This window comes from Dendropsophus ebraccatus, chromosome 2 (assembly GCF_027789765.1).
Source record: "Dendropsophus ebraccatus isolate aDenEbr1 chromosome 2, aDenEbr1.pat, whole genome shotgun sequence".
In the NCBI taxonomy this organism is placed as follows: domain Eukaryota; kingdom Metazoa; phylum Chordata; class Amphibia; order Anura; family Hylidae; genus Dendropsophus; species Dendropsophus ebraccatus.
This window is the reverse complement of record NC_091455.1, coordinates 200,696,863-200,721,331: the sequence shown is the minus strand read 5'-3', so window position 1 is coordinate 200,721,331 and position 24,469 is coordinate 200,696,863. Positions and strand designations below refer to the sequence as shown.

Sequence of the window (24,469 nt, the reverse complement as noted above, 5' to 3'; positions counted from 1 at the left end):
ATTAGGAATCTGGATTTCCACATATAGATGACTCCTGTCTTACCTTTCCTTTAGTTAAGTTAAAGGGGTTGTCCGGGACTTTTCAATAAACTAGCATTGCATAGACTTCTATGGGTGTTGTAAGTTCTATATATATTGTCATTGTTTATGTCTAGCTCCTCTTGTGTTTCCTGTTCCTTCCACTAAACATGATCACAGGTGGGGTCATCAGGTGGGTGGGGCAGGTGTCCCTCCAATGGGCTGGCTGGAATTCGACATTGATTTTAGCCCTGCCCCTATAGGCGGAGCTAATATTGGAGCTCTGTAGAAACTGTAGCATAAAGGGCAGCATGATATGAAGGAAATCAGGGCTGATAGCTACCATGTGGGTGGTACAGTGGTTAAGTGGTTAGCAATGTTGTCTTAATGTTGGACAAAAGGTAGATACCAGCCCTGCTCTCCTCCATATCATGCTGCCCGTTCTGCAACAACTTCTACTGAGCTCCAATATAGCTCCGCCTACAGGGGCAGGGCTAATATCAATATGGAATTGCAGCCAGCCAATGAGAGGGACACTTACGCCGCCCACCTCATGTTTAGTGGAAGGAACAGGAAACAGATATTAAATGTGACATCACAGGAAGTAAACAAATCACAGTAGTCATGTGACTCAGCCTGAGAACACAAGATTAGCTAGAAATAAATAATGAAAGTTACTTACAACACCCATAGAAGTCTATGCAATGCTAGTTTATGGAAAAGTCCCTCACTCCCTTTTCTGAACAATGGCCGCTACACATATCACAGAAGAATTTATTAAGACATACATGCAGGGGTTTTTTTTCCATACTAAAGCGAGAAATTTTTGTGCAAGCGCCATTTGCGACTCAACGTGTGACTTTTTACAATTCTAACATTGCACTCAGCACTTTAAAAAACAAATGGGGGGTTAGCAGCGGTAACACATCCAGTTCATTTACTGCAGCTGACTGTTAACTCTGCTGTCTCTGTATTTAACAGCAATTTATACCAGAAGAGGATGAAAATGACAACAGAAATCTATGGCAGTTTGTGTGGTGTGGCAGCTGGTGTAGATTCCTTGATTAACTGACCTACAGGGCTTCTCCAACAACACTGAGCTGCAGCATGCATGCCTCCTCCCTCCTCTTTGCCTCCATGCTTTAACTGATTGACATGCGTGGCTCAGTGCTGGAGGAGAAGCCCTGTAGGTCAGTTAATCAAGGCAGGGAGGGGTGGTGGAGGGAGGAGGCATGCATGCTGCAGCTTAGCAAAGCCTCTTTGATCTAAAGATGACAAATAATTCTAGGTGATACACTCCCCTTGAAGCAAAGCTTTCACCTTATATCTGCACCCTAGTGATGGGTGACTTAAAATAATTTCATGTCATACCTGCCATGTTGTGTGTGTCTTTATATCTGTAGAAAAAGCATTAAAGTGTACCTGTCGTTATAACTTTCAAAATCTAAACCAACAGTAGATGTGATATAAAGGAAGTTTGCAATATACATTCATTATTTTTTGTTGTTATCATGCTGTAAAACAAAGCTGTACTTACCAAAAATCCAGGTCCAGTCTCCTGAAGGCAGATTTTCTGACTTGTGCTGGTTGAAAAAATCAGACTAAACATGGGAATTCCGGCCAGTACAGAGAGTCACGGCTCAATGTGTCCATCAGTCACATGACTGCCTTCTCTCTGTGAGCGCTCAGATGGCCTGGGATGCACAGGACTTCCTGTTTTCTGACTGTTTCCTGTTTCTTGAGAAAAAAACAGCCAGAAAACAGGAAGTGCCGTGTTCTCCATGATAACAAAAAAAAAAAAAAAGAATGTAAATTGCAAACTTGCTTTATATCACATCTACTGTTGTTTTAGATTTTGAAAGTTATAACGACAGTGACACTTTGATTCAGCCTGGGAGAGTGTCAAGGAGGTGTGGCCTATGCTGCCTCATGACCTTGGCCAGCTCCAGCACTGTTTTATTATTCATGCCCCTCTGAGATTGACTAACAACCCCTGTTAGTCCCAACTTGTTAGTCATTGTGAATGTAAGAAGATGAGTCGCGCTCCTTCTCTTCTCCATAGAGTGAATAGCACGAGACAAATCTGCACATCTACAGGAAGGAATTTACAGTCACTTGCCGTGTGGTGTGGAATATTGCTGAGATGATGAGCTCATTGTGAACGGCCACAGCCATATAGCGAGGCTCATGGAAGGCAGATGGCACGGTCCGCACTGCGTAACAAAGGTAGACGCCCCATAGGAGGAATACAAATTCACCTAAAGAAGATGAAGAGGACATGTTTTATTTGTTCACCAATCATACACGATCACCTTTGCTGTGTGTGCAAATCAATTACATAATAATATTATCATACATGAGATGACAAACACTTAAAGGGGATGTTCACCATTTGTAATTTACTTCTATTAAAATATAATAAAAAAGTCAAGTCTTCCAGTACTTATCAGCTGTTGTATGTCCTGCAGGAAGTGGTTTATTCTTTCCAGTCTGACACAGTACTCTCTGCTGCCACCTCTGTCCATGTCAGGAACTGTCCAGATCAGTACAGGTTTTCTATGGGGATTTACTACTGCTCTGGACAGTTCCTGCTACTTCCATTGCATCTCCTATAGTGGTACCACCTGTAAGTTGTCTAAGGTGACCTCTGTATATCTGGTTGCCTTTGAGAGGTGGAATATTTTTTAATTGGACCCAAACCTATCAATCAAAGTAGATGCTTGGGCACCCAGAGTTTGTATGTTTCGCCTTTTGTTTGTATGGAATTTCGATAGATTGTCTATTGTCTCTCCTTGTATTTGGGCTACATGGGGGACGGATGTGACTGGCGATAATCTCCGTACAGCGGCTGTGAACTAAATTGGCACCGTACGCGGCACAGGAAAGAATTCAGGAAAAATATTTCCTTTTCAATTATTTCTTTTCCAGAACATTGGTTTGCTGTAATCCCCAAACACTGTAGTGTTTGTTCATTATGATCAGAGCACATTATCAAAGAACGAGGCTTAAAAGTAACATTAAGCGTGTCTTCAACTTTAATGTGTTCGCCGAGATAATGAAAATGAATCAAGTGTCCTACTTTATGAAAAAAAAAAAAGATTGCCGCTGCTCATTTGCATGTTATTAACATATCCAGTCGATTTAAGACAAGCAACACTGGAATGAGATGGTGACGGGTGTATGGGAATGTTTTATGGGAACGTTGGCAAGAACAATGCAATGAGACTCTGTCAACCATAACCCAATGGTGTCAGAACTTCTGGGAAGTCGATAACTTTCACACAAGCCGAATTGCTGAGACCAGTATATGTGAAGGAGACGTTACCACCCAAACATTGGTGCATTAAAGCGAATTTACATTGCTTTTTTGTTTTTTTCACATGAATAGACCGGAACCTGGTGCCACGGTCCTTTTTTTGATCCATCGCCCGATTCCCGCAAATGGGGTTGGTCTACTACTGAGCACCGTTCGGGCATAAAGCACTGGAGGCATGCTGACCAGCCACCAGTGTGACGAAACCCCCTCTCCTCGGTGACACCTCTCCTCTGTGGAGCCGCGACATAGAGCGGAGGGCAGATCGTCACACTGGGGGCCAGACGGCCCGCCTCTGGTGCTTAATGCCCAGCTGGTGCCCAGTAATAGACCAGAACCGTGTGGTGGTGAGAACTGGGTGGCGGATCAAAAAAAGGACCATGTCAACGGCAGCCTTGGTCCTTTTTTGATCCCCCGCCCGATTCCCATGCCGTCTATTCATATAAAAAACAAAAAAGCAATATACCGGTGGCATATTCGCTTTAACAATGATGTGGGGTTTCAAGGCCAGACCCAGATAACAGAGCAAGAAGAACACGGAGGATTTTTTTAAAATTATTATTATTATTATTATTATTATTATTATTTCACGCTTTCCGTTCTGTGTTTAGCCCAGCTCTAAAGTTTACCATTTATTTTTGGAAAAGTAGATAAAAGTTCCACCCCCCATTGCTCCCCATTGAAGGTCCAGCCAGTGACACTGTTGGTTAACATGTCTCTGCTCTGGCTCATCGAGAGAGGTTCCAAACTAAAGACCCTTGTCTGATATTCAGGTGTATAACTAGCGACCCATAAGGAAATGAAATTGGCCTCAGAGCCAATGAATAATAGTGACATCAGAAAACCCGCCTAGCAGTGCTCCTCAGTAGAAAGCCACCACTTTGTTATTTTCTAGAAAGGGGTACAATGTTCTTGCATCAACTCTAGCTCTGGGCCCCATTGCAGCTGCTATGGCAGCAACTACTGTAGTTACACCCATAATGGTAGCCATATGTTCAAGTGACTGATCAATGACAATCTTTCAACATTTGGAAGTTAGGATGAGACATCAATATTAGAAAGTAGGTGGTCCGCCGGATTGAAATGGCTGCACCACGTCCCGTTCCTTGCTTAGCTCTATACTTCAAGTATGTTGTGGTTCGTTTGAACCCAGACTCTCAGCATTTGATTACTGGTGGATTAAAAAGTCAGAGAGTCCTGGAAAACATGGATACAGCCTATGACCTATGGCTATGGCTAACCTCTCCATGTTATAAGGAAGCTTTAGGGTTGCATCTAACTTCTTCAACCACTGGTAATCAAATGCCAAGAGTTTGGGTTCAGATGAACCTGAACGTATTTGAAGTTCCCTTATCTTTACTCTGTACATTTAGTCTATAGTTCATATCTGGTATTGCAGCTGGACACATGTCACTCCCATTTACGTGAATGGGTCTGAGTTGCACGTAACCACAAAAAGTAGCTAAGCAATGAAGGAGATTTAGGCTTGCAGCCCCCTCCACTGGCAGTGTAGATAGTTGGAACCCACCAATCTGATATTGATGGCCTATCCTGTAAGACAAGACATCCGTGTACAAGTCCCAGAAAATCCCTTTTAAACGGAGCACAAGTCACTGAATGCTGGCGTGAAATGAAGCAATCCCAGTATGTGAAGAAAAAAAACCAATGGCAGCATACCTATAGCCATCATGTAATCCCATCGATCGATCAGACACATCTTAAACTGAAAATGGTCGGAGGTCTCTCCTTGGACAATCAGGGGAATATTTCGATCCATGTTCTGAAAAACGGCAGAGGTCCAGGCCACAAGGAACCAGAGGACTAAAAGCAGAATTACCGACAGCATCTTCATCACTCTACAACTGGTCATGTAAGGGATGCGCTGAGCTGTCCGAGAGAGAAACACTTTCAGGACCCTGAAAAAACAGAAAACATGCACTTACGTTATTATAATATACTTTCACGTCCCTGGATATTGCAGTTATGTACTTATTATAGCACCCTATGGTGGTCTTATGATAACTGTCCACCTAATGTGTCCAGTGTTGGTGGTCACACATGCTCAGTAGCTCTGTCCCAAAACCTCAGTGAGTTCTACCAATAAAAATCAGTGCACAAAATCTTTTTCTTTCCTATCAACTGTTTTCAGAAAGTTATATAGTTTTGCAATTTACTTCTATTTGAAAATCTCAAGTTTTCTCATACCTATCAGCTGCTGTATGTCCTGCAGGAAATGTTTTCTTTTCAATCTGACACAGTGCTCTCTCCTGCCACCTCTGTCCATGTCTGGAACTGTCAGGTTTTATATGGGGATTTGTTGCTGCTCTGGACAGTTCAAGACATGGAGAGAGGTGGCAGCAGAGAGCACTGTGTCAGATTAAAAAGAAAACATTTCCTGCAGGACATACAGCAGCTAATAAGTACTGGAAGACTAAGATTTTTAAATAGAAGTAAATTACAAATCTATATAACTTTCTGACACCAGTTGATTTGAAAAAAAAAAAAGTTTTAGTTGGATAACCCCTTTAACCCCTAGACGACCTAGGACGTACCGGTACGTCCTGGAAGTCTGTGCCCAGACGACCCTGGACGTACCAGTACATCCTGAGATATAAAGCGCGCTCCGGAGGTATCTCACGGATCGTTAAAACGGACCGCCGTAGGTCTCTCATCTGCCTCTGTGCGGTCCGATCGGCGCTCTGCTCACCGAGCCTGCACAGGCAGGCTCAATTAGTAGATCGCCAATAACACTGATCAATGCCATGCCTATTGGTGCATTTATACGTAACGATTATCGTGCGCAATCACGATCGAACTATTGAACTATCAAACGACGAACGAGAAATCGATCATTTTGATCTTTCAACATGTTCTCAAATCGTTCGTGGTTCACAAAAAATTCGCAGATCGTTCCGTGTAAACAGTCGTTCGCCAATTTAACCAATGTGTGAGATAGGCTTAAGCGATCGCAAAACGATTTTCCGTACGATATAATGTACCGTCTAAACGCTGATCGTTATGAAAAAAAAATCGTTACTCCGACATCGTTAATTGTACGATCGGGCCAATTATCGTTTCGTGTAAATGCACCTTATGGCATAGCAATGATCAGTGTGTAAAATAAAACTAATGTATGTACAAGTCCCCCAAAGAGACTTAAAATATATAAAAAAAAAAAGTTAAAATCACTATTACACTACCCCAAAACCCCTCCCCCAATAAAAGTTAAAAACACCCCCCTTTCCCATTATATAAATAAAACATATAAAAATAAATAAATAAACATATAATATACCGTAGCGTGCGTAATTGTCCGATCTATTAAAATATAACAAGAGTCATTGTGATCGGCGAACGGCGTACACGAAAAGAGGGAAAATGTGCGCAGATTACCGATTTTATGTTACATTATATATAAAAAAAATTAATAAAAAGTGATCAAAACGTCCGATCTTCACAAATATGGTATTAATAAAAACTAGAGATCATGGCGGAAAAAATGACACCCCATACAGCCCCGTAGGTGAAAAAATAAAACCCTTATAAGCGTCACAATAGGGCCATTTTATTAATAATTAATTGCCAAAAAAAAAGGATTTCATTAAAAAAATACATATATAACATTAGAGAATCTGTGTAAGTCCGCATATGGTTGTGTTCGGGCTGACCTATAGAGTAATAGTATCATGTGGCTTTTACCGTATAGTGCATCACGTAGAAACAGGAATCATATTACCATATTGCATTCTTTTTTATGATTTCACCAATTTATATCTTCATAAATAATATATTTGGGATTCCATCATACATGTTATGGTAAAATGAATGACGCCATTACACAGTACAACTATTCCTGTAACAAACAAGCACTTACATGGCTTGTAGATAGAAAACTGAGAGTGCTAGAGCTCTTAGAAGGGGAGGAGGGAAAAACGAAAGGGCAAAGATCAAAATTTGCGCGGTCCACTGGGTGATTTTGGGCCTGGTCCTCAAAGGGTTAAAGCGTACTGTTGCTTAAAAAAATGTTTTAAACAAAATCAACAGGGGTGAGGATCACAAGCAGTTTTGCGCTGTGCTCGCTTTACTTATTTATTTATTTTTAGGTTTTCTATGTTTAAATCAGTGTTATACGTACGGCCAAACTGTGCTCCATGCTTGGTCTTTTCTCTGTTCAAAACAAGAGACCAAACACAGGAAAAGCCAGTGCTTTATCCACTCACACAAGGAAAGACACCTGTCCATCATGCAGGTTATATATCAACAGAGGGTAATTGACTTAAAGTGTCACTGTCGTTTCATTTTTTTTTTTTTTTTTTTTTTTAATAATGAAATCAATAGTACAGGTGATTTTAAGAAACTTTGTAATTGGGTTTATTAGCCGAAAAAATAATGCATTTTATCATAAAAAAGCAGTTTGAAGCTCTCCCCTGTCTTCATGGTTCTCTATGGAGAGGGGAGGGGTGGAGGGAGATGAGGCACTAAAACAGGACAGCAAAGAGTTAATTTACAGCTATATCACAGGGCTATCTTCTGTGAAGTCAGCACTGACCTCTCTGACCTCTAAAGACTGGCTTTCACACAGCTCCCACTGTGTAATCCTTTGTTCTCTGCTCTCTGCTGGTGAGTAATCTCCCTTCTCCCCTCTCCATAGGTTACACAGGGCTAACTGATGTAAACTAGTCGAGATTTCCTGATAATTAGCAGTGAATGAGAGAGGGGGGGACCTGGGGAAAGGCTTTTTGAATGCAGATAATTGCATATTTGCCTAATAAACCCAATTACAAAGTTTCTTAAAATCGCCTGGACTATTGACTTCTACAAAAAAAAATGAAAACGACAGTGACACTTTAAATTAATTATATTATTAACTTCTACTAATTCTATTATCAGCTCTGCAACAATGCTCTATGTAACTATTCAGTATAATGTCACTGTGTGGATACAGAGGTTTTGGTGCTGTGTGACAGGAGAGCTGACCATACAATGCGAGCACTCCCAGGATTCTCTGCTACTGAATGTGTATGTGTAGCAGCTTTACAGTACACATGCGCAGTGTAGGGAGACACCTAGTGGCCATATTTATAATGTTGATTTAGGCTATGTTCACACTGCGTATGTTTCCGTCCATAGTGCGAACCGCGAATATACGCACGTAGTTTTGAGGTTGATGCGTTCGCTTGAAAGTATACGATATACGCCCGCACAGTGCACACTACGTATGAGTTTATGGCCGGATCGTATACGGCGCCGTGAGAAATGAACAAGACCATTGTTTGAGGACGGAAATGTTGAAACTCACGGCCGTGGATTTCCATGCGGTCCCGTACGAAGTACTTATTCCAGCCAAATTAAACTTGATTTTTCGATCCAAAAGGTTCTGTGTGGTTTACGGGGCTGGGCGAAGATTTCCAAGTAAATGACCTGCTTCAGATCGCTACGAAAAAAGCTAGGGAAGCATAACTGTACTGCGGGCGTATGTTCGCGGTTCGTACGCATCCAGCCGCATGTCGATTTTTCCCACGCCCGTAGTTTCAGCCGCACATGTACGGCGGCGTACGAACTACGGCCGGACTCATATGCAGTGTGAACATAGCCTTAAACTTAGAGTATATTGCAAAACGGCTTGTGAGCTTTAAAAAAAAAAAATCATGTCAGTGTCTCTTTAAGGTGGACATCTTAAAAGAAAAAAGAACAGTAGGGGGCGTGAGAACAAGTGTGAAACAGTAATTTCTAGACACAGGAGCAAATTATTTATTTTTTTTAATGATCGCCAATGAAAATTTCTGTCCTGTTTTCCATGATCTAATCGAGGAACGCAGCGTTTACAGCCATTAATCCTACGCCTTGTTATTTTTTACATCCTCGTAAAGTTCCCTATTTTCTCTTTGTATTAATCGGATAAAAAAAAAATCCTCCCAGCAGTGCAGAATGAGCCCAGTGTGATTGCTCATTAATCTCCTTATGAATTATTGCTCCAGCCAAAGCATTACCTTTGCTCCAGCTTATACGTAGTATCTACAAGTTTAATTGAACATGCAAACCCTGTATGTGTTCAATTAAATATTTAGTCTCTGATAATGCTCGGTTTATAATTTGCTTCTTAATGGAACAGAAAGCATTAGGTGTTGGTTGGGTTATCTCATCGGCCATAGATCATATGCTAAATAGAATTGTGTTATGCGGTGTATGACTGGTGGCTGCCTATAGGTGGCAGTAGAGTAGTGGTTTTACAAACTGTGAAGCAGACCCTGCTGGTGAGGTTCCCCTTCAGCTGTTTTGGAGCCGCAGCTGTGAATAAGTGATCGTATGTGGCGCAGGCTTTTCTATGGTTTAACCAGTCTCTGGTTTAGCAACGTCACTGGCTGTTCTGTGCTTTATTAATGTTCTAATCAACTGAGGATTTTAATTTAAGACAGTTATAGGGAACCTTTGACCCCCCGGCTGATGCAAAACTACAATTCCCATCATGCCTGGACAGCCAAAGGCAGTGAGCTATGTCATTCGGTCTGGTTTTATAGGTGACAGTTCCCCTTTAACATAAATGCTACTTTTCACATATTAGACCTTTAACAATACAGACGCAGCAGAATCCACTTCCCTTAAAGTGTTTATGTGAATTGTTTTAATTAAGACGTCTAATAAAGTATTGCGCCTCCAGCTAAGGCCGGACTGATGCAGTCGAGCGGCGTAATGTAAGTTGGACATAGTAAGCACAAATAATACAGTGCCATAGTTATAGAAGATTACTGCCTCTGCATGCCAACCGAAGGGCACGTTATTCAGAAAGACCTCATCATTTAGGATTTTAGTGGCAATAACATAATAGTATATAATGGTAGTGGCCATTACCAATACCCTATTTAGGAAATACTGTATATATATATATATATATATATATATATATATAGAGAGAGAGAGAGAGAGAGAGAGAGAGAGAGAGAGAGAGAGAGAGAGGGAGAACAAATGACCCCTGTCCCATAAATGTTTGCAAAGTTATAAAATCATGTTTTCCTCCTCATCTCAATGGGTATGGGTGGTCCACTAAGCTTTATTCCACCTGGGTAAAGTGCCTTTGTCAGGTATCACACTAGAAAGGGATGAAGTAGTTTATTTCTATTTCGCCACTAGGTGTCACTCTTTGCTATATAACTAAGTCTATTCTATGGAGCATAGCTAAATATAATGGGTTAACAGTTATGTTGTCACATGTTATTGCATTATTCTATCACAGGTGCAGGTGTCTTTCCCTCACTTTTCCACCTACACTTCTTCTCTGTCCTATCCCCAGCAGCCCAACCTATCACAGAGAAGCTCAGTAACCCCAATAAAAGGGAGCTTAGTTCCTAGTGGGAGGTCTTTTAGAGACTAAGACATAGCCAAAAGCAAGACTCTGATATTGAGAGATCTGCTCCAGTATGCAGTGCTAAACCCTCAGGAGTTGTAGCCGTCCTCGGAGGAAAGCCTTGTCCACACCTGGGACCTGTCTCCTGCATTCTCAGGGCAGTAACCACAGCTAGGCACTGACCCCAAGTAGGACAAATAGTGAGAAACTGACGTATCCTACTGACAGAGCATGGCTCTTCAGGGAAGTCTCGGAAAGTCTGCTTCACCCAGTGGTAAAGGCCTAGGGCTCTCATATCTTCCAGTTCTTATCAGCTGCTGTATGTCCTGCACGAAGTTGTGTATTCTTTCTAGTCTGACACAGTGTTGTCTGCTGCCCCCTCTGTCCATGTCAGGAACTGTCCAGAGCAGGAGCAAATCCCCATAGATAACTTCTCCTGCTCTGGACACTTCCTGTCTCGGACAGAGGTGGCAGCAGAGAGCACTGTGTCAGACTGGAAAGAATACACCACTTCCTGCAGGACATAAAGCTTTGGCTGTCCAGGCATGATGGGAGTTGTAGTTTTGCAACAGCTGGAGAGCCAAGGCTCCCTAACCATGGGTTAAACCCTCCACTCATTGTTAGAACCATCAGGGAGAAGTGACCTACCTCGTAGTAGTAGAGATGGAGTCTATAGTCTATGGGTCCATCACCTGCAGAAAGATGGGGAGAGAAGCGCTCAGCCCCATGCTTCCCCCCACACTGCTTCTAGAGGTATAAACACACTTGTCTAAAGGTTTTTTGCAATGACAGACTCACTTTAAGTATTTATCAGTCACTTTTTCCCCATTGCTTTTTTTTCTTTTCGCTGTGGGTAATGAGATTGCTATTTTTTATTTCGCTATGAGACATCTTTACACCAATATGACACTTCTCGCTAATTTCCCAGAAGCGACTTGGAAAAGCATATTGATTCATTTCATTCCATCTCCCGGAGACTAAATATAGACTCTGTTATCCTTCTATCTTATCGCAAAATCCAATAGTCTCTGTGCGTCTCGCCAAAATAGTTATAGAGTCTCAGATGAAGTGTTTGGTAGAAGATTTTTTTAATACTTTTATATAGCAATGCATAAAGTATTTAGTACAGTGAGAAGATAATAATAAAAATAATAATATCCCACTATATAAAACTATTCTTAAGGGTGCCTTCACACCTACTGTATCGCAGTAGAAAATCCGCAGCAGATCCACAGCGGATTTAACTAAATGAATGAACACAGCACTAAATCCGCACTTACAAATCTGCTGCGGATCCGCAGCGGATTTGACAGTGCGTATTTAATGCTGTGTTCATTCATTTAGTTAAATCTGCTGCGGATCTGCTGCGGATCCGCAGCGGATTTTCTACTGCGATACGGTAGGTGTGAAGGCACCCTTAAGGGATACTCCAGATGAAGAAAAGGTTTTCAAACTGATGTCAGAAAGTTATATAGATTTGTAAATTATTTTTATTTAAAAATCTCCAGTCTTCCAGTACTTATCAGCTGCTGTATGTCCTGCCGGAAGTGGTGTATTCTTTTCAGTCTGATACAGTGCTCTCTGCTGCCACCTCTGTCCATGTCAGGAACTGTCCAGAGCAGCAGCAAATCCCCATAGAAAACCTCTCCTGCTCTGGACAGTTCCCGAAATGGACTTAAGATTTTTAAATAGAAGTAATTTTTTTTCCCCCATTGGACTACCCCTTTACCCCTATTAACACCATAAGATACTGTTATATCATGGTGTCATTAGAGGGACATGGATTTTGGGAGTCTGACCCTCTCTATACCTGGCTACTCTGGGCTGTGGAAAAAAAACAGCAGAAAGCAACCTTAGTTGCCAGCAATTCCCACTGTGGTTTTAAAGGAGAAGTCTGACTAAGACAGCACTGCTCCGGGGTCCCGTGCACTGCAGCCGGGGTCCTGCAACTCTGCTAGCTGCAGCTTCAGACCCCCGGCTGAGTGATTGCTCGCTTAACCAATTAGTGACTGGGGCAGGGCAATTGCTCAGCCGGGCTGTGACCTACCCAGTATCCAGCGGCAGATGTAATCCAGCGGCCGGCATTGGGACCTTGGAGCGCCGCAATGGAGGCACGAGGAGTGGTCCGTTTACATGTTTATTATTTTTACCCCAACCCCCGCCTGCATGCTTATTTTAATCTTTGTGGGACTTCTCCTTAAAACAGTATAGGTGCTGGTCATTGGTGATGCAGTGGATGGATCAGCACCTCCATGGCTGCCATGTCTTGACTATTGGTACAGCCTGCTCACAGCTCTTTTATGTCTCTACCGTCTGCTATAAATTACATAATATATTTCATTGGATTGTGATGATTACATTCATTCCAAATTTGAATAGTTTTAAATGATTATTATTAAAAAAATAATAATTTTATTCTTTTTTCTGCTGTGATAATAAAAAAAGAATGTATTTAAAACTCTACTATTTATTATTATTTATTGATGATTTCATACGTCAGCTCATTGATGATATAGCAACAATCCCGAAATATAAAATGACCGCAATAACACAAATCTTATACGAGAATAATAAAGAAACTTGTAGTGACCACAGAACAGACTGTAAACCCTTGAGGTTTGTTGAGTCTTTCATGGAGCAGATGACAACTTTCCTGCCAAATAGGACAGCCAAGAGAAAGGTAGTGGGAAGCAGAGCGCTATTTATATAGAACAAAACCGAATAGAATAACCACCCAATCTGCTCCTCCGAATAGAAAAGAGATTCTTTACATATATTTAAATAGACTTACAAAATTTTAAAGATCCTTTTCTGTAAGTCGAAATTTGAAGGAGTTGGGAGTTTGTTTGTTTTTTTGCATAAATCAATAGTCCAGGCGATTTAAAAAACAAACAAACTTTGTAATTGGGTTTATTAGGCAAATATGCCATTATCTGCATTCAAAAAGACTTTTTCCAGCCCCCCCCCCCTCCTCTCTCATTCACTGCTCATTATCAGGAAATTAGTCGGGCCCTGTCTGATCTATGAAGAGTTGAGGGGGGGGGGGGGGGGGGGAGAGGGAGATTAGTCGGCAGCAGAGAACAAAGGATTGCACAGCAGGAGCTGCATGAAAGCCGGTATTCAGAGAGGTCAGTGCTAACTGTCAGAGGAGAGCCTGGTGATGTAGCTGTAACTCTTTGTTGTCCTGTTTTGGTGCCTCATCTCCCTGCACCCCTCCCCTCTCCATAGAGAACAATGAAGACAGGGGTTAAAGCTTTAAACTGCTTTTTCATGATAGAAAAGCATTTTTCGGCTAATAAACCCAATTACAAAGTTTCTTAAAATCACCTGTACTATTGATTTCTGCAAAAAAAAAAAAAAAATTGAAACAGTGACACTTTAAGTGCACCCATCGGCCCCTTCTAATGAATATTCATCCGGCTTTCTGCAGTGAGGAGGAGCACTGGAGTTACATCACTGCAGCACGTCACCTCACTATTCTGCAGGGGCAGATCAGTGCACTGAGGATAGTTGCCCCTCCCCCAGTGCACCAAACTACCTTATTAGCATATTGAATAAACTACAATGTACATGAAAATGGCCCTGTGGATCAAGGTAAGAAAACTATCTACATCTTTAGCGCTCCGTGCCTGATAGGGACATGCCAGCAGAGTAGATGCTTCTAATCTCCCCATAGTTTCCCTTTAAGCTTAACGGGGTAGTTCACAAAAAAAAATTTTTTTTAATTAACTGGTGCCAAAAAGTGCCAGAGATTTGTAATTTACTTCTATTAAAATATCTCAAGTCTTCCAGTACTTCTCAGCTGCTGTATGCCCTGCAGGAAGTGGTGTATTCTTTTCAGTTTGACTCAGTGCTCTCTGCTGCCACCTCTGTCCATGTCAGGAACTGTCCAGAGCAGTAGAAAATCCCCATAGAAAACCTGTCCTGCTCTCCAGACTGGAAAGAATACACAATTTCCTGCACGACATACAGGCCCATTCCAAGAATACCGGAGAAAGGCCCGAGGACACCAGAGAACATGGTAAGGTAAGTTATTATTTTATTATTTTATACTAAAGGCAAAGGGCTGCATGGACATCACTAATGATGTCCGTGCAGCCCTTGCTACCTGATAGTCGGCCCATCTAATAGCTCAGTAAACGAGCGCCAATCGAGCAGATTGGCGCTTGTTTACAGTTTATGATAGGACTCTTACTTACAGCACTGTTGTTTAGCTGTGTCTCTCTATCTGTGTGTGTTCCCAGGCACTCCCTTTCCCATCTCCCTCCCCCTCCACAGACTTGTAGTGCTTTAAATCTGATGCTTCATCTGCTACAAGACATAACCAGTAAGTAAACAATAGTCATGGCTAAGCTGATTTTTCATGGATGACAGTTTAGCAGGTAAAGGAAGAGAGGGAAGAGGCTAGATAACAGGAGATGGAAGCATTTTGTCTGATAAGATATATTACTTTCGATCTATGTAAAGTCTGTTGAAATAACACTGCCTATTTAAAGGGATAGTTTTGTTCTATGCATAGGATAAGGAATACATATGATTGTTCTGAATCCAACTACTATGATCACCAGTGATCTCAAGAACAGAGGGCCCAAGTCTCTTGTCTGAATGAAGTCCTGCCCTTATGCTCAGTAAGGAACCAAAGAAAATAGTCATTTTCAGCTACAGATTCCTCCAACCTTAAAGACTGCATGCTATTTGCAATACAGGACTAGATCAGGGGGCTGCCTCTGTTTCCATTCTTGGAAATGGATAAGTCCCATAGACAATGATAGAGTGGCAGGAAATTCAGGATCTTTCTTTTCGAGATTGTTGGAGATCCCAATGGTTGGACCACCAGCATATAATCCCCCCCCAACCTATGTTTTGATGGGATAACCCTTGTAAATTCCTTCACAGATGCCTTAAAGGGGAACTCCACATATAAAAAACTTGTTTTCTCTTAAAAGTACATTAAAAGTTATATAGATGTGTCTATACATTGTATTACCATATCTGTGCGGTTCTGCCAAATTGGTAGCTGATTGACATCCAGGAAGTGAAGAAAAATGGCCTCTGTGCCAATCCACATTGTCTCCTGCTCCCACTGCTCTCCCACCTTAGGAGACAAATCTTACATGCCTCTGTCTCACATTGTGTGTATTTGCAGAGCACAGGCTGATGATGCAGACAGGTGGCAGGGTGTGATGTCACAGGAGGCGTGGCTGGATCCCCCAATCCCCTGAGTGATTCACCATCTCTTACCAGTCAGAAGCAGCTGCTGCAACTTCACTGCAGCAAAAGTCTGCAGTGAAATTAGGGCTGTGTTCGCACATGTTGGAGTTTCAGCGTTACTGCAGCGTATTCACAAAAATGATGCAGTAACACAATTAAATAAATGGCAGAAAGGATCAGAGACGGCACTGCCAATCCCACCTGGTGAAAAAACGAGGCATAAACTGTATATCCCATGTAGGATAATATGGGATAATGTCCTTATTGTGGGGCTCAACTTCTAAGATAAAAGATGCTTGATTATAATATGTGCGTGGAGATGAAAAGAAAAAAATTTAATTCATGGGCAGGGTGGAGGACTGTGATGAACAGCTGAGGGAAAGCAATGCATTCTGGAACCTGTAGTACTATATACAAATACTCCACCAGTAAGTACAGCCTCACAATACTGAACAAAACCCCCAAAGCAAATGGATTTTTGGTAGTTTCAAAACTGGGTTAGACAGGTTAGCAATGCTATATGCTTCTGCAGCTAGTTTATTTTTATTTTTCACCTCTACCTGGAGTTCCCCTTTAGCCACAACTCATAATGCATGTATGAAAACCTTGTGTGTATCAAAAGTTCAGGAAAATAAGATGACCCTATGAGTTGTTTTTTTTTTTTTTTTTACCTTTTTAGATTCATCTTCTCATCCAGAGAGAGAATTGTTTTCAGGAAATCCGGAAATTAGTTTGAAAATGTAATTATTAGACGGGCTGATAAATATTTATTGATCTCTGGCTGCTTTAATATAAGACCAGAAGTATAATTTAAAGGTCCTGGTGCCAGATGCAGAATGTATAGCAGAGTTTCCTATAGGAAAATTAGATTGTGAGCCCTTATTGGAGACAAGGATTGATGGCAAGTTCTGCTCTGAGCTGCAGAATACATGGGTGCTGTGCAAAAGAAACCATTTTATTTAAGTGATTGCAGCCTCGGATAACTACAATAAAGGTATAGGTAGTCTCATTGCTTATGTAGCTGTGTAAGCAGTTTGTGAAAATAGATAATGCACTGGCCGTTTGTTAAATTAAAAAAAAAAATGCAAAAAGTCACGCATAGGTGGTGCTGTAGCCATGCAAATCATGTAACAAAATTTCAATATGTCCCCCTCGGTTTTCAACAACGCTCTCCATTCGAAAAACCATGTTTTCAGAAACTAAGTTCAAGGAGTCATTGTAAACTTGTAATATTACGATGACTGTCAGTGATATCTGACTCTGACAGCGAATGTTAGAAAAGTCACCGGCACTACTCCAGGCAAGATCTGGACCTTGGATCATAGATCTAGGACTTGTAATAACTCCTCGCGTCGGGGTGCATTTCAAAAATCAGATATAGCAGTAGCAAGTGTAATAGAAAAAAGCTGAAAGCACTCACCGCTCTGATGCAAGGTGTCTTTATTTCATGATGGATTAAAACATGGACATAAGTCCTGCAGGACGGCAGATGCTAACTCCTACACAAACAACTTTCTCATGACGGCCATTTCGCGCGCATGCGCGCTTCGTCAGATGAACGCCCTTCCCGCAGGTCTCGGGACAAATACCCGGGGTGACGTATGCGGGTGGGCGTATCACAAAAAAGGGTAATTCAACCTTTATACATAAAAACATTTAAAATCATTGTAAGCTTATATTCTATGTCTGTGACTATAGGTTGTAGAATAGTATAAGTCTATATAAACATTCCCAGCTCTATCCTCTCATTAAGACCGCTGTTCCCTTGCGCTCCTGTTGCCAATATTAGACGTGCTTCAATTTTTAATAATTCAGTATTACTATCTCGTCCTGCCTTATTGTGAACTCTTTTGAGCCCTATAAATTTAAGACAGGTAGTATCGGCATTGTGTTGTTGGTTAACGTGTTCAATAATTCTCATTGTGCTTTTTTTGTTTTTTATTGCATAAACGTGTTCGTAGAATCTGCGGTGTAATGGTCGTAGGGTCTTCCCTATATAGAAGAGCCCGCAAGTGCATGTAATGGCGTACACAACGCCTTTTGTTCTGCAACAAATGAACTCATTGATGTCGCATTGTATGCCTCCTAAAGTGATTGTTTTTGCAGTAAGTGCCTGGTCGCACCACGAGCAACTACCGCATCTGAACATGCCCCTGGGTGCCGTTGAATTTAACCAGGTATGTTCTTGTGTAGTTTTATTGTTTTTAAATTTACTATGGACTAGAATGTCTTTTAAATTTTTGCATCTTTTGTATGTAACAACAGGTTTTTCTGAAAAATGTTCTGATAGTATTGGATCATTTTGAATCAAATACCAATTTTTGTTAATTATTTCTTTAATAGTGTTTGCCATAGGGCTATATTTGAAAGTGAAAGTGAAGTTTGATCTATGTACACTGGAACCACATCTTTTCTTTTCTTTTTTTCTATATAGTAGGGATTGTCTATCCACTGCAAAAGCCCTCTCCTCTGATGCACGCAAATCGCCTTCCGGGTAGCCCCGCTGCAACAGACGACAGGTAAGTTCTCTTGCTTTTTCTTTGTACATAACATCTGAACTGTTTATGCGTCTTAGCCGTAAATATTGCCCATAGGGTACTGCTGTTTTTACGTGTGGGGGATGGTAACTGGTATGATGCAATAGAGAATTACATGCTGTGGGTTTACGATAGCTATTAACTGTCAGACTGTTGTTGATTACTTTTACAGTAGTGTCTAAGAATTCCATTTCTGTTGGACTGATTTTACTAGTGAATGTCATACTGTACTCATTCTGGTTAATATATTTTACAAAGTCAGAAAAACTTCTGCCAAAAATTCCCAAATATCCGTGCTGGTACTTCGTCCCAAAAATTCACAAATCGCTTCTACGTCCACCCGGAAGACCCATAGTCTCCGGGATTGGATCTATTACTGAACCTATTTCCCAGTATATTGATTGGCTTCTGAGGCCCCTCTTGGACGAAGTGCCAGCACTGATTAAGGATACAAACGAATTTTTGAAAACAATAGACATATGTGTTTTACCACCAGGGGCTTTTCTGGCGTCCATAGACGTAGAAAGCCTATATACCAACATACCGCAAGCTTTGGGAGTAAAAGTGATAGGTGACATGCTGAAAAAATTAGGAAAAAGTGACAACTTTGTGAATTTTATTTGTGATTCTCTGAAGCTCATTCTGGAAAATAATGCTTTTATTTTTGATGACACGTGGTACCAGCAACAAAATGGTACCGCGATGGGCACACCAGTGGCATGTACCCTAGCCAATCTTTTTTTAGGGGAGTTTGAAAGGACAAAAATTTTCAGTACAGATAATCCGTTCACTCTAGCGATAAGCGCATATTATCGTTATGTGGACGACATATTTATAATATGGAATGATACCCCCAAGGCTTTTGATGACTTTGTAAAATATATTAACCAGAATGAGTACAGTATGACATTCACTAGTAAAATCAGTCCAACAGAAATGGAATTCTTAGACACTACTGTAAAAGTAATCAACAACAGTCTGACAGTTAATAGCTATCGTAAACCCACAGCATGTAATTCTCTATTGCATCATACCAGTTACCATCCCCCACACGTAAAAACAGCAGTACCCTATGGGCAATATTTACGGCTAAGACGCATAAACAGTTCAGATGTTATGTACAAAGAAAAAGCAAGAGAACTTACCTGTCGTCTGTTGCAGCGGGGCTACCCGGAAGGCGATTTGCGTGCATCAGAGGAGAGGGCTTTTGCAGTGGATAGACAATCCCTACTATATAGAAAAAAAGAAAAGAAAAGATGTGGTTCCAGTGTACATAGATCAAACTTCACTTTCACTTTCAAATATAGCCCTATGGCAAACACTATTAAAGAAATAATTAACAAAAATTGGTATTTGATTCAAAATGATCCAATACTATCAGAACATTTTTCAGAAAAACCTGTTGTTACATACAAAAGATGCAAAAATTTAAAAGACATTCTAGTCCATAGTAAATTTAAAAACAATAAAACTACACAAGAACATACCTGGTTAAATTCAACGGCACCCAGGGGCATGTTCAGATGCGGTAGTTGCTCGTGGTGCGACCAGGCACTTACTGCAAAAACAATCACTTTAGGAGGCATACAATGCGACATCAATGAGTTCATTTGTTGCAGAACAAAAGGCGTTGTGTACGCCATTACATGCACTTGCGGGCTCTTCTATATAGGGAAGACCCTACGACCATTACACCGCAGATTCTACGAACACGTTTATGCAATAAAAAACAAAAAAAGCACAATGAGAATTATTGAACACGTTAACCAACAACACAATGCCGATACTACCTGTCTTAAATTTATAGGGCTCAAAAGAGTTCACAATAAGGCAGGACGAGATAGTAATACTGAATTATTAAAAATTGAAGCACGTCTAATATTGGCAACAGGAGCGCAAGGGAACAGCGGTCTTAATGAGAGGATAGAGCTGGGAATGTTTATATAGACTTATACTATTCTACAACCTATAGTCACAGACATAGAATATAAGCTTACAATGATTTTAAATGTTTTTATGTATAAAGGTTGAATTACCCTTTTTTGTGATACGCCCACCCGCATACGTCACCCCGGGTATTTGTCCCGAGACCTGCGGGAAGGGCGTTCATCTGACGAAGCGCGCATGCGCGCGAAATGGCCGTCATGAGAAAGTTGTTTGTGTAGGAGTTAGCATCTGCCGTCCTGCAGGACTTATGTCCATGTTTTAATCCATCATGAAATAAAGACACCTTGCATCAGAGCGGTGAGTGCTTTCAGCTTTTTTCTATTACACTTGCTACTGATATCTGACTCTGTTACAGGTTCTGTAGACCTCGTCCTTCAAGAAACCCCATAACTTGTAGTCTCATGGGAGAAGTTTAGGTGAGTGAGGAGGCCCTGCTAAAATAGTGGCTTATCCCCCTAGCATCTGTGAAAGCCTCAATTTATGCAAATATTATATTTTATATATATTATTACTGCTACAGCGCCACCTATAGGTGACTTTTTGTGCAATTTTTTTTTTTAATTTAGGAAATGGTAAGCGCAAGTTGAAACCATTGTATGTTGAGACTATGACGATATGAAGAACTGGTAATTGGTTCTGAAGCCTGCTAATATCACCCAAAAATTAGAAAGAAAAAAAAATAAGACAAATAAAAATAAGCAAATAACAATAAGTCCTTACATACAACAGTTAGAAAGATTCAAGCTGTGAATATATAGACGACAGGAACATTTTCAGGGTCCTGTACAGGTGACACAGGGTCTCAGCCAGAAAAATAAAATGAAGCCGCCCTCACCCGGCGCCAAAAAGAGCAACTTACCCTGGCCCAGGTGAAGAGCAGTACAGGACATGTAGTATCACACTGTATTTTTTTTTTCTTTTTCTGTTGAATGTGGGGGGTGGGGCTACCTCCTGTTGGCCTGCACTCCACCCATGTCCCAAGGGTGCTATAAAAGAGATCATTTGGCTCCTATCTGGCCAGTTGTAGGCTTATTCAGCCCAGGAGAGGCCATTGCTACTGTTAAAAAGCTAGAGTAGGGACCATGTCTCGAGGACGCCTTAACGTTGGTGACATGGTATACTCTGATCAAATAGTTTGCTAAGATCCTCACTTTTTAATATCTACAAAGCAGGTGTTTGCCGTGTGTACGCTGGGAGGAGTATATACAGTAAGCCCTTGCACCTGTGGGTTGCTGTTGCACCTTCTGTTTTTTTGACTGTATTGTAGGGAGGCGCTACCAGACAGCCAATCACTGCATGCAGCGGGATTTTACCAGTAATATTGGCACTTTTATTAGAGAATCATCTATATTTGATGCCGCAGATCCTGACTGTCTGTAACATTGTATGTTGAGCCTGGTCCCAAGTTACAATGGTCCAGAAAGGACCATTGTATGTTGAAACTATTGTAACCTGAGGCCATTGTAAGTTGAGGGACCGCTGTATTATATAAATATATTAGAGAAGAGAAAAAAGGATGATACCTGTACAGCTTTAATGTCACGGTTCCGTAGACAATTGCATATCCCAAAAGGCGAACCCATCGAAGTAGAATGCAGCGGAAGGTGCTCGGGTCAAAATACAGAATAATAACCTGTTGAAAAACAGAAAGGCGACAAGTTTTTAATCCAGTGTGTCCTCAGCACAAGCGGCATACATTACATTGCCAGTAGGTGAAGAATATCCGAAATATATTCCATCTAAACAAACATAAACTAAATGACTTTCAAATAGCTTCTCAGCTAAATGCGTATACCAAGGGCGATTTACAGGCTAATGAGGTGAGAATACATTTAGGAGAGCGAGGTCGGCCATGTATCACCGCATCACAAGGAGCTAATAGTCCAATCTCTCTCTATGGACCACTAAATGCACTCACTTTATTTCTCTGTATGAATTAGGTCTATTTTTCTTATTATACAGTATATATAAAAAACAACATAATTTCTCATCTTGATCAAGTGCCGACATACTCGCTAAAATGTTTGGCCATAGGCATAAAGGTATAACAGTAATATGGTTGTTTCTCACTGATGGTTTTCTATCTATTAACCAGAAAATGCTCAATATTCAAAATATTATTCCAATACATACATAAACAAATACAGGAAAAATCATTAAAAGGTAGAAAAAAATATATAAAAATTATATATATATATATATATATATATATATATATATATCTTTATTTAATACACTGTTTAATTCATTGCAGACTCTTGTTATGTACTTAGTGGTGGATACAGGATAGCAAAGATATAGTAGAAGTTTAACAAATAGGCAAACTTAGATGGTAATTCTTAAATTGACATCACAAATTCTGAAAATGTAAATACAATGGTGGTTCTCCCAATCCCATCCACCCTATCTCCCTTCCATGACATGTTCTTGACTATTACTCTGCCCACTATACGCATTAAAGCCTCCCATATAGAGGAAGAAAGTGTTAGCTGAATTCCCAGCTAGAGTATACAGCAGGAAGTCTATTACAGGATGTAGAGTGAACATGATGTTAGACTAAAGGAGGCAACAGAATCAACTGTTAATATCAGAAGCAAAAGGAAAGCATGAAAGGTAATAAAATAACTCTACCAATATATACAATTCACTACCCCCCGTTTCTGACAGATGATGTGGGGGATGTAGGATTCAACATCTGCTCAATCTTATTGTTCTGGGGGTAATAAACTGCCCCCAGAGCTTTCTGGCTATGGCTTACCATTTCTCGCTCCATAGAGGACCTACTGTATGAATTCGATCAAATGGGGAGCTCAGGAAAGACGGCTATTGTCTGAACAAACATTCAGCCAATAACAGCTATAGAAAGGGAATCGACCACCTTTAGGTCAGGTCACACCCAACCAGGTAAGTGATTGGTTCTCTATAACCCTACACCTAGGCAGGGTGGTTGTCATAATAAGCACGGTCCTTCTCTGGAACTAGGCCTATATAGCCTAATAGAGCCTAGCTATATGGTGAGTGCTCACTAGTATGGCCTACTAAGGCTTTGCATTACTAACAAAAAAATTCCAAAAATTTTCAGGAAAGAACATGTCAATACTTGATTGGCTAAATAGTCAAAATCAGACAGATCTACCAGCAAGTATTGCTTACCCACACAGCTATAGGGCCAAGCATGATATATAGCCAATATATACAATAACACTGTAGTATTGAGGACCTGTGGGTCATGTGATCAGGTCCTTCATCCCTCTTTCTGCAGGACGCTCACAGGTCCTAATCTTTCTCTGCCTTCTGATGTTCAGCACTCACCCTGCACTATAGTGAGTGGGTTGAACATCAGAGAGGGCCCCTGGAGGCCCTGGGGCCCCGGAACTTGCCCAGGTAAGCCCTGTGCTGATGCCGGCCCTGAGTCTATCTTTTAGACTTCGTATCCTACTATTTTCCTTCAGCGATGGTCTCCTTCATACGGAAACTAAACATAGTAATTCTCGGCGGTGCACGGACGGAAAGGTAGAGCGTTATCTCACAGGACAGATTAAATAAGAGGTCAAACAAATAGGTTTTCTGAGCAAGGATAAGACTGACAGATAATTGAAGAAGGAAATAAAGAAGCTGCCCGGGTCCCATGGTAATGGTTTGTTGGGGACTGACCTTTCTATTCACTTGTAGCAATGAGGACTGGTGTAGCCACTAGATACACGCCTAGTAAGCAGTCTCCAGGCATAGGTGATCTCATTACAGACCAGACCGACTAAAATAGCAGCTAAAAGGAGATTTTTTAGGTTTTAAGCACCCGGATAGTTAATGCGGCACGTCAGGCTCGGGCACGGTGGAGGCCGCTGACAGGCTGCATTAATGTTCTGGAAATTAAAGAATAAATGGGTTTGGACATATCTGCTTTCTTGTCGTTTTCCTTCAGATATTTATATCACATCTCGCCTCCTCTGGATATTAACTAGACAAGTTTCTGTAATGCTTATTCTGCACGTCCATCCTGGAACATAAAGTCCAAAATTGTGCTGATCTGGGACTTTATATCATTGGGTCGTGGGGTTCGGACCCCTATTGATCAGTATAGCAAATGGATAGGAGTGATGC

At 41.1% G+C, this 24,469-nt stretch overlaps 1 protein-coding gene across 1 annotated transcript in view; it reads right to left on the bottom strand.

Annotated features, from left to right (window-relative positions):
* The window catches only part of GPR158 (G protein-coupled receptor 158), a 196,848-nt gene that overhangs the window by 13,146 nt on the left and 159,233 nt on the right, over positions 1 to 24,469 (bottom strand). Inside the window, exons 8-10 of the mRNA XM_069959723.1 lie at positions 21,892 to 22,001; positions 5,009 to 5,247; positions 2,138 to 2,276 (exon numbers count right to left, since the gene is read on the bottom strand). Coding sequence (XP_069815824.1) covers positions 2,138 to 2,276; positions 5,009 to 5,247; positions 21,892 to 22,001 — 488 coding nt within the window. The remainder of the gene's footprint in view (positions 1 to 2,137; positions 2,277 to 5,008; positions 5,248 to 21,891; positions 22,002 to 24,469) is intronic.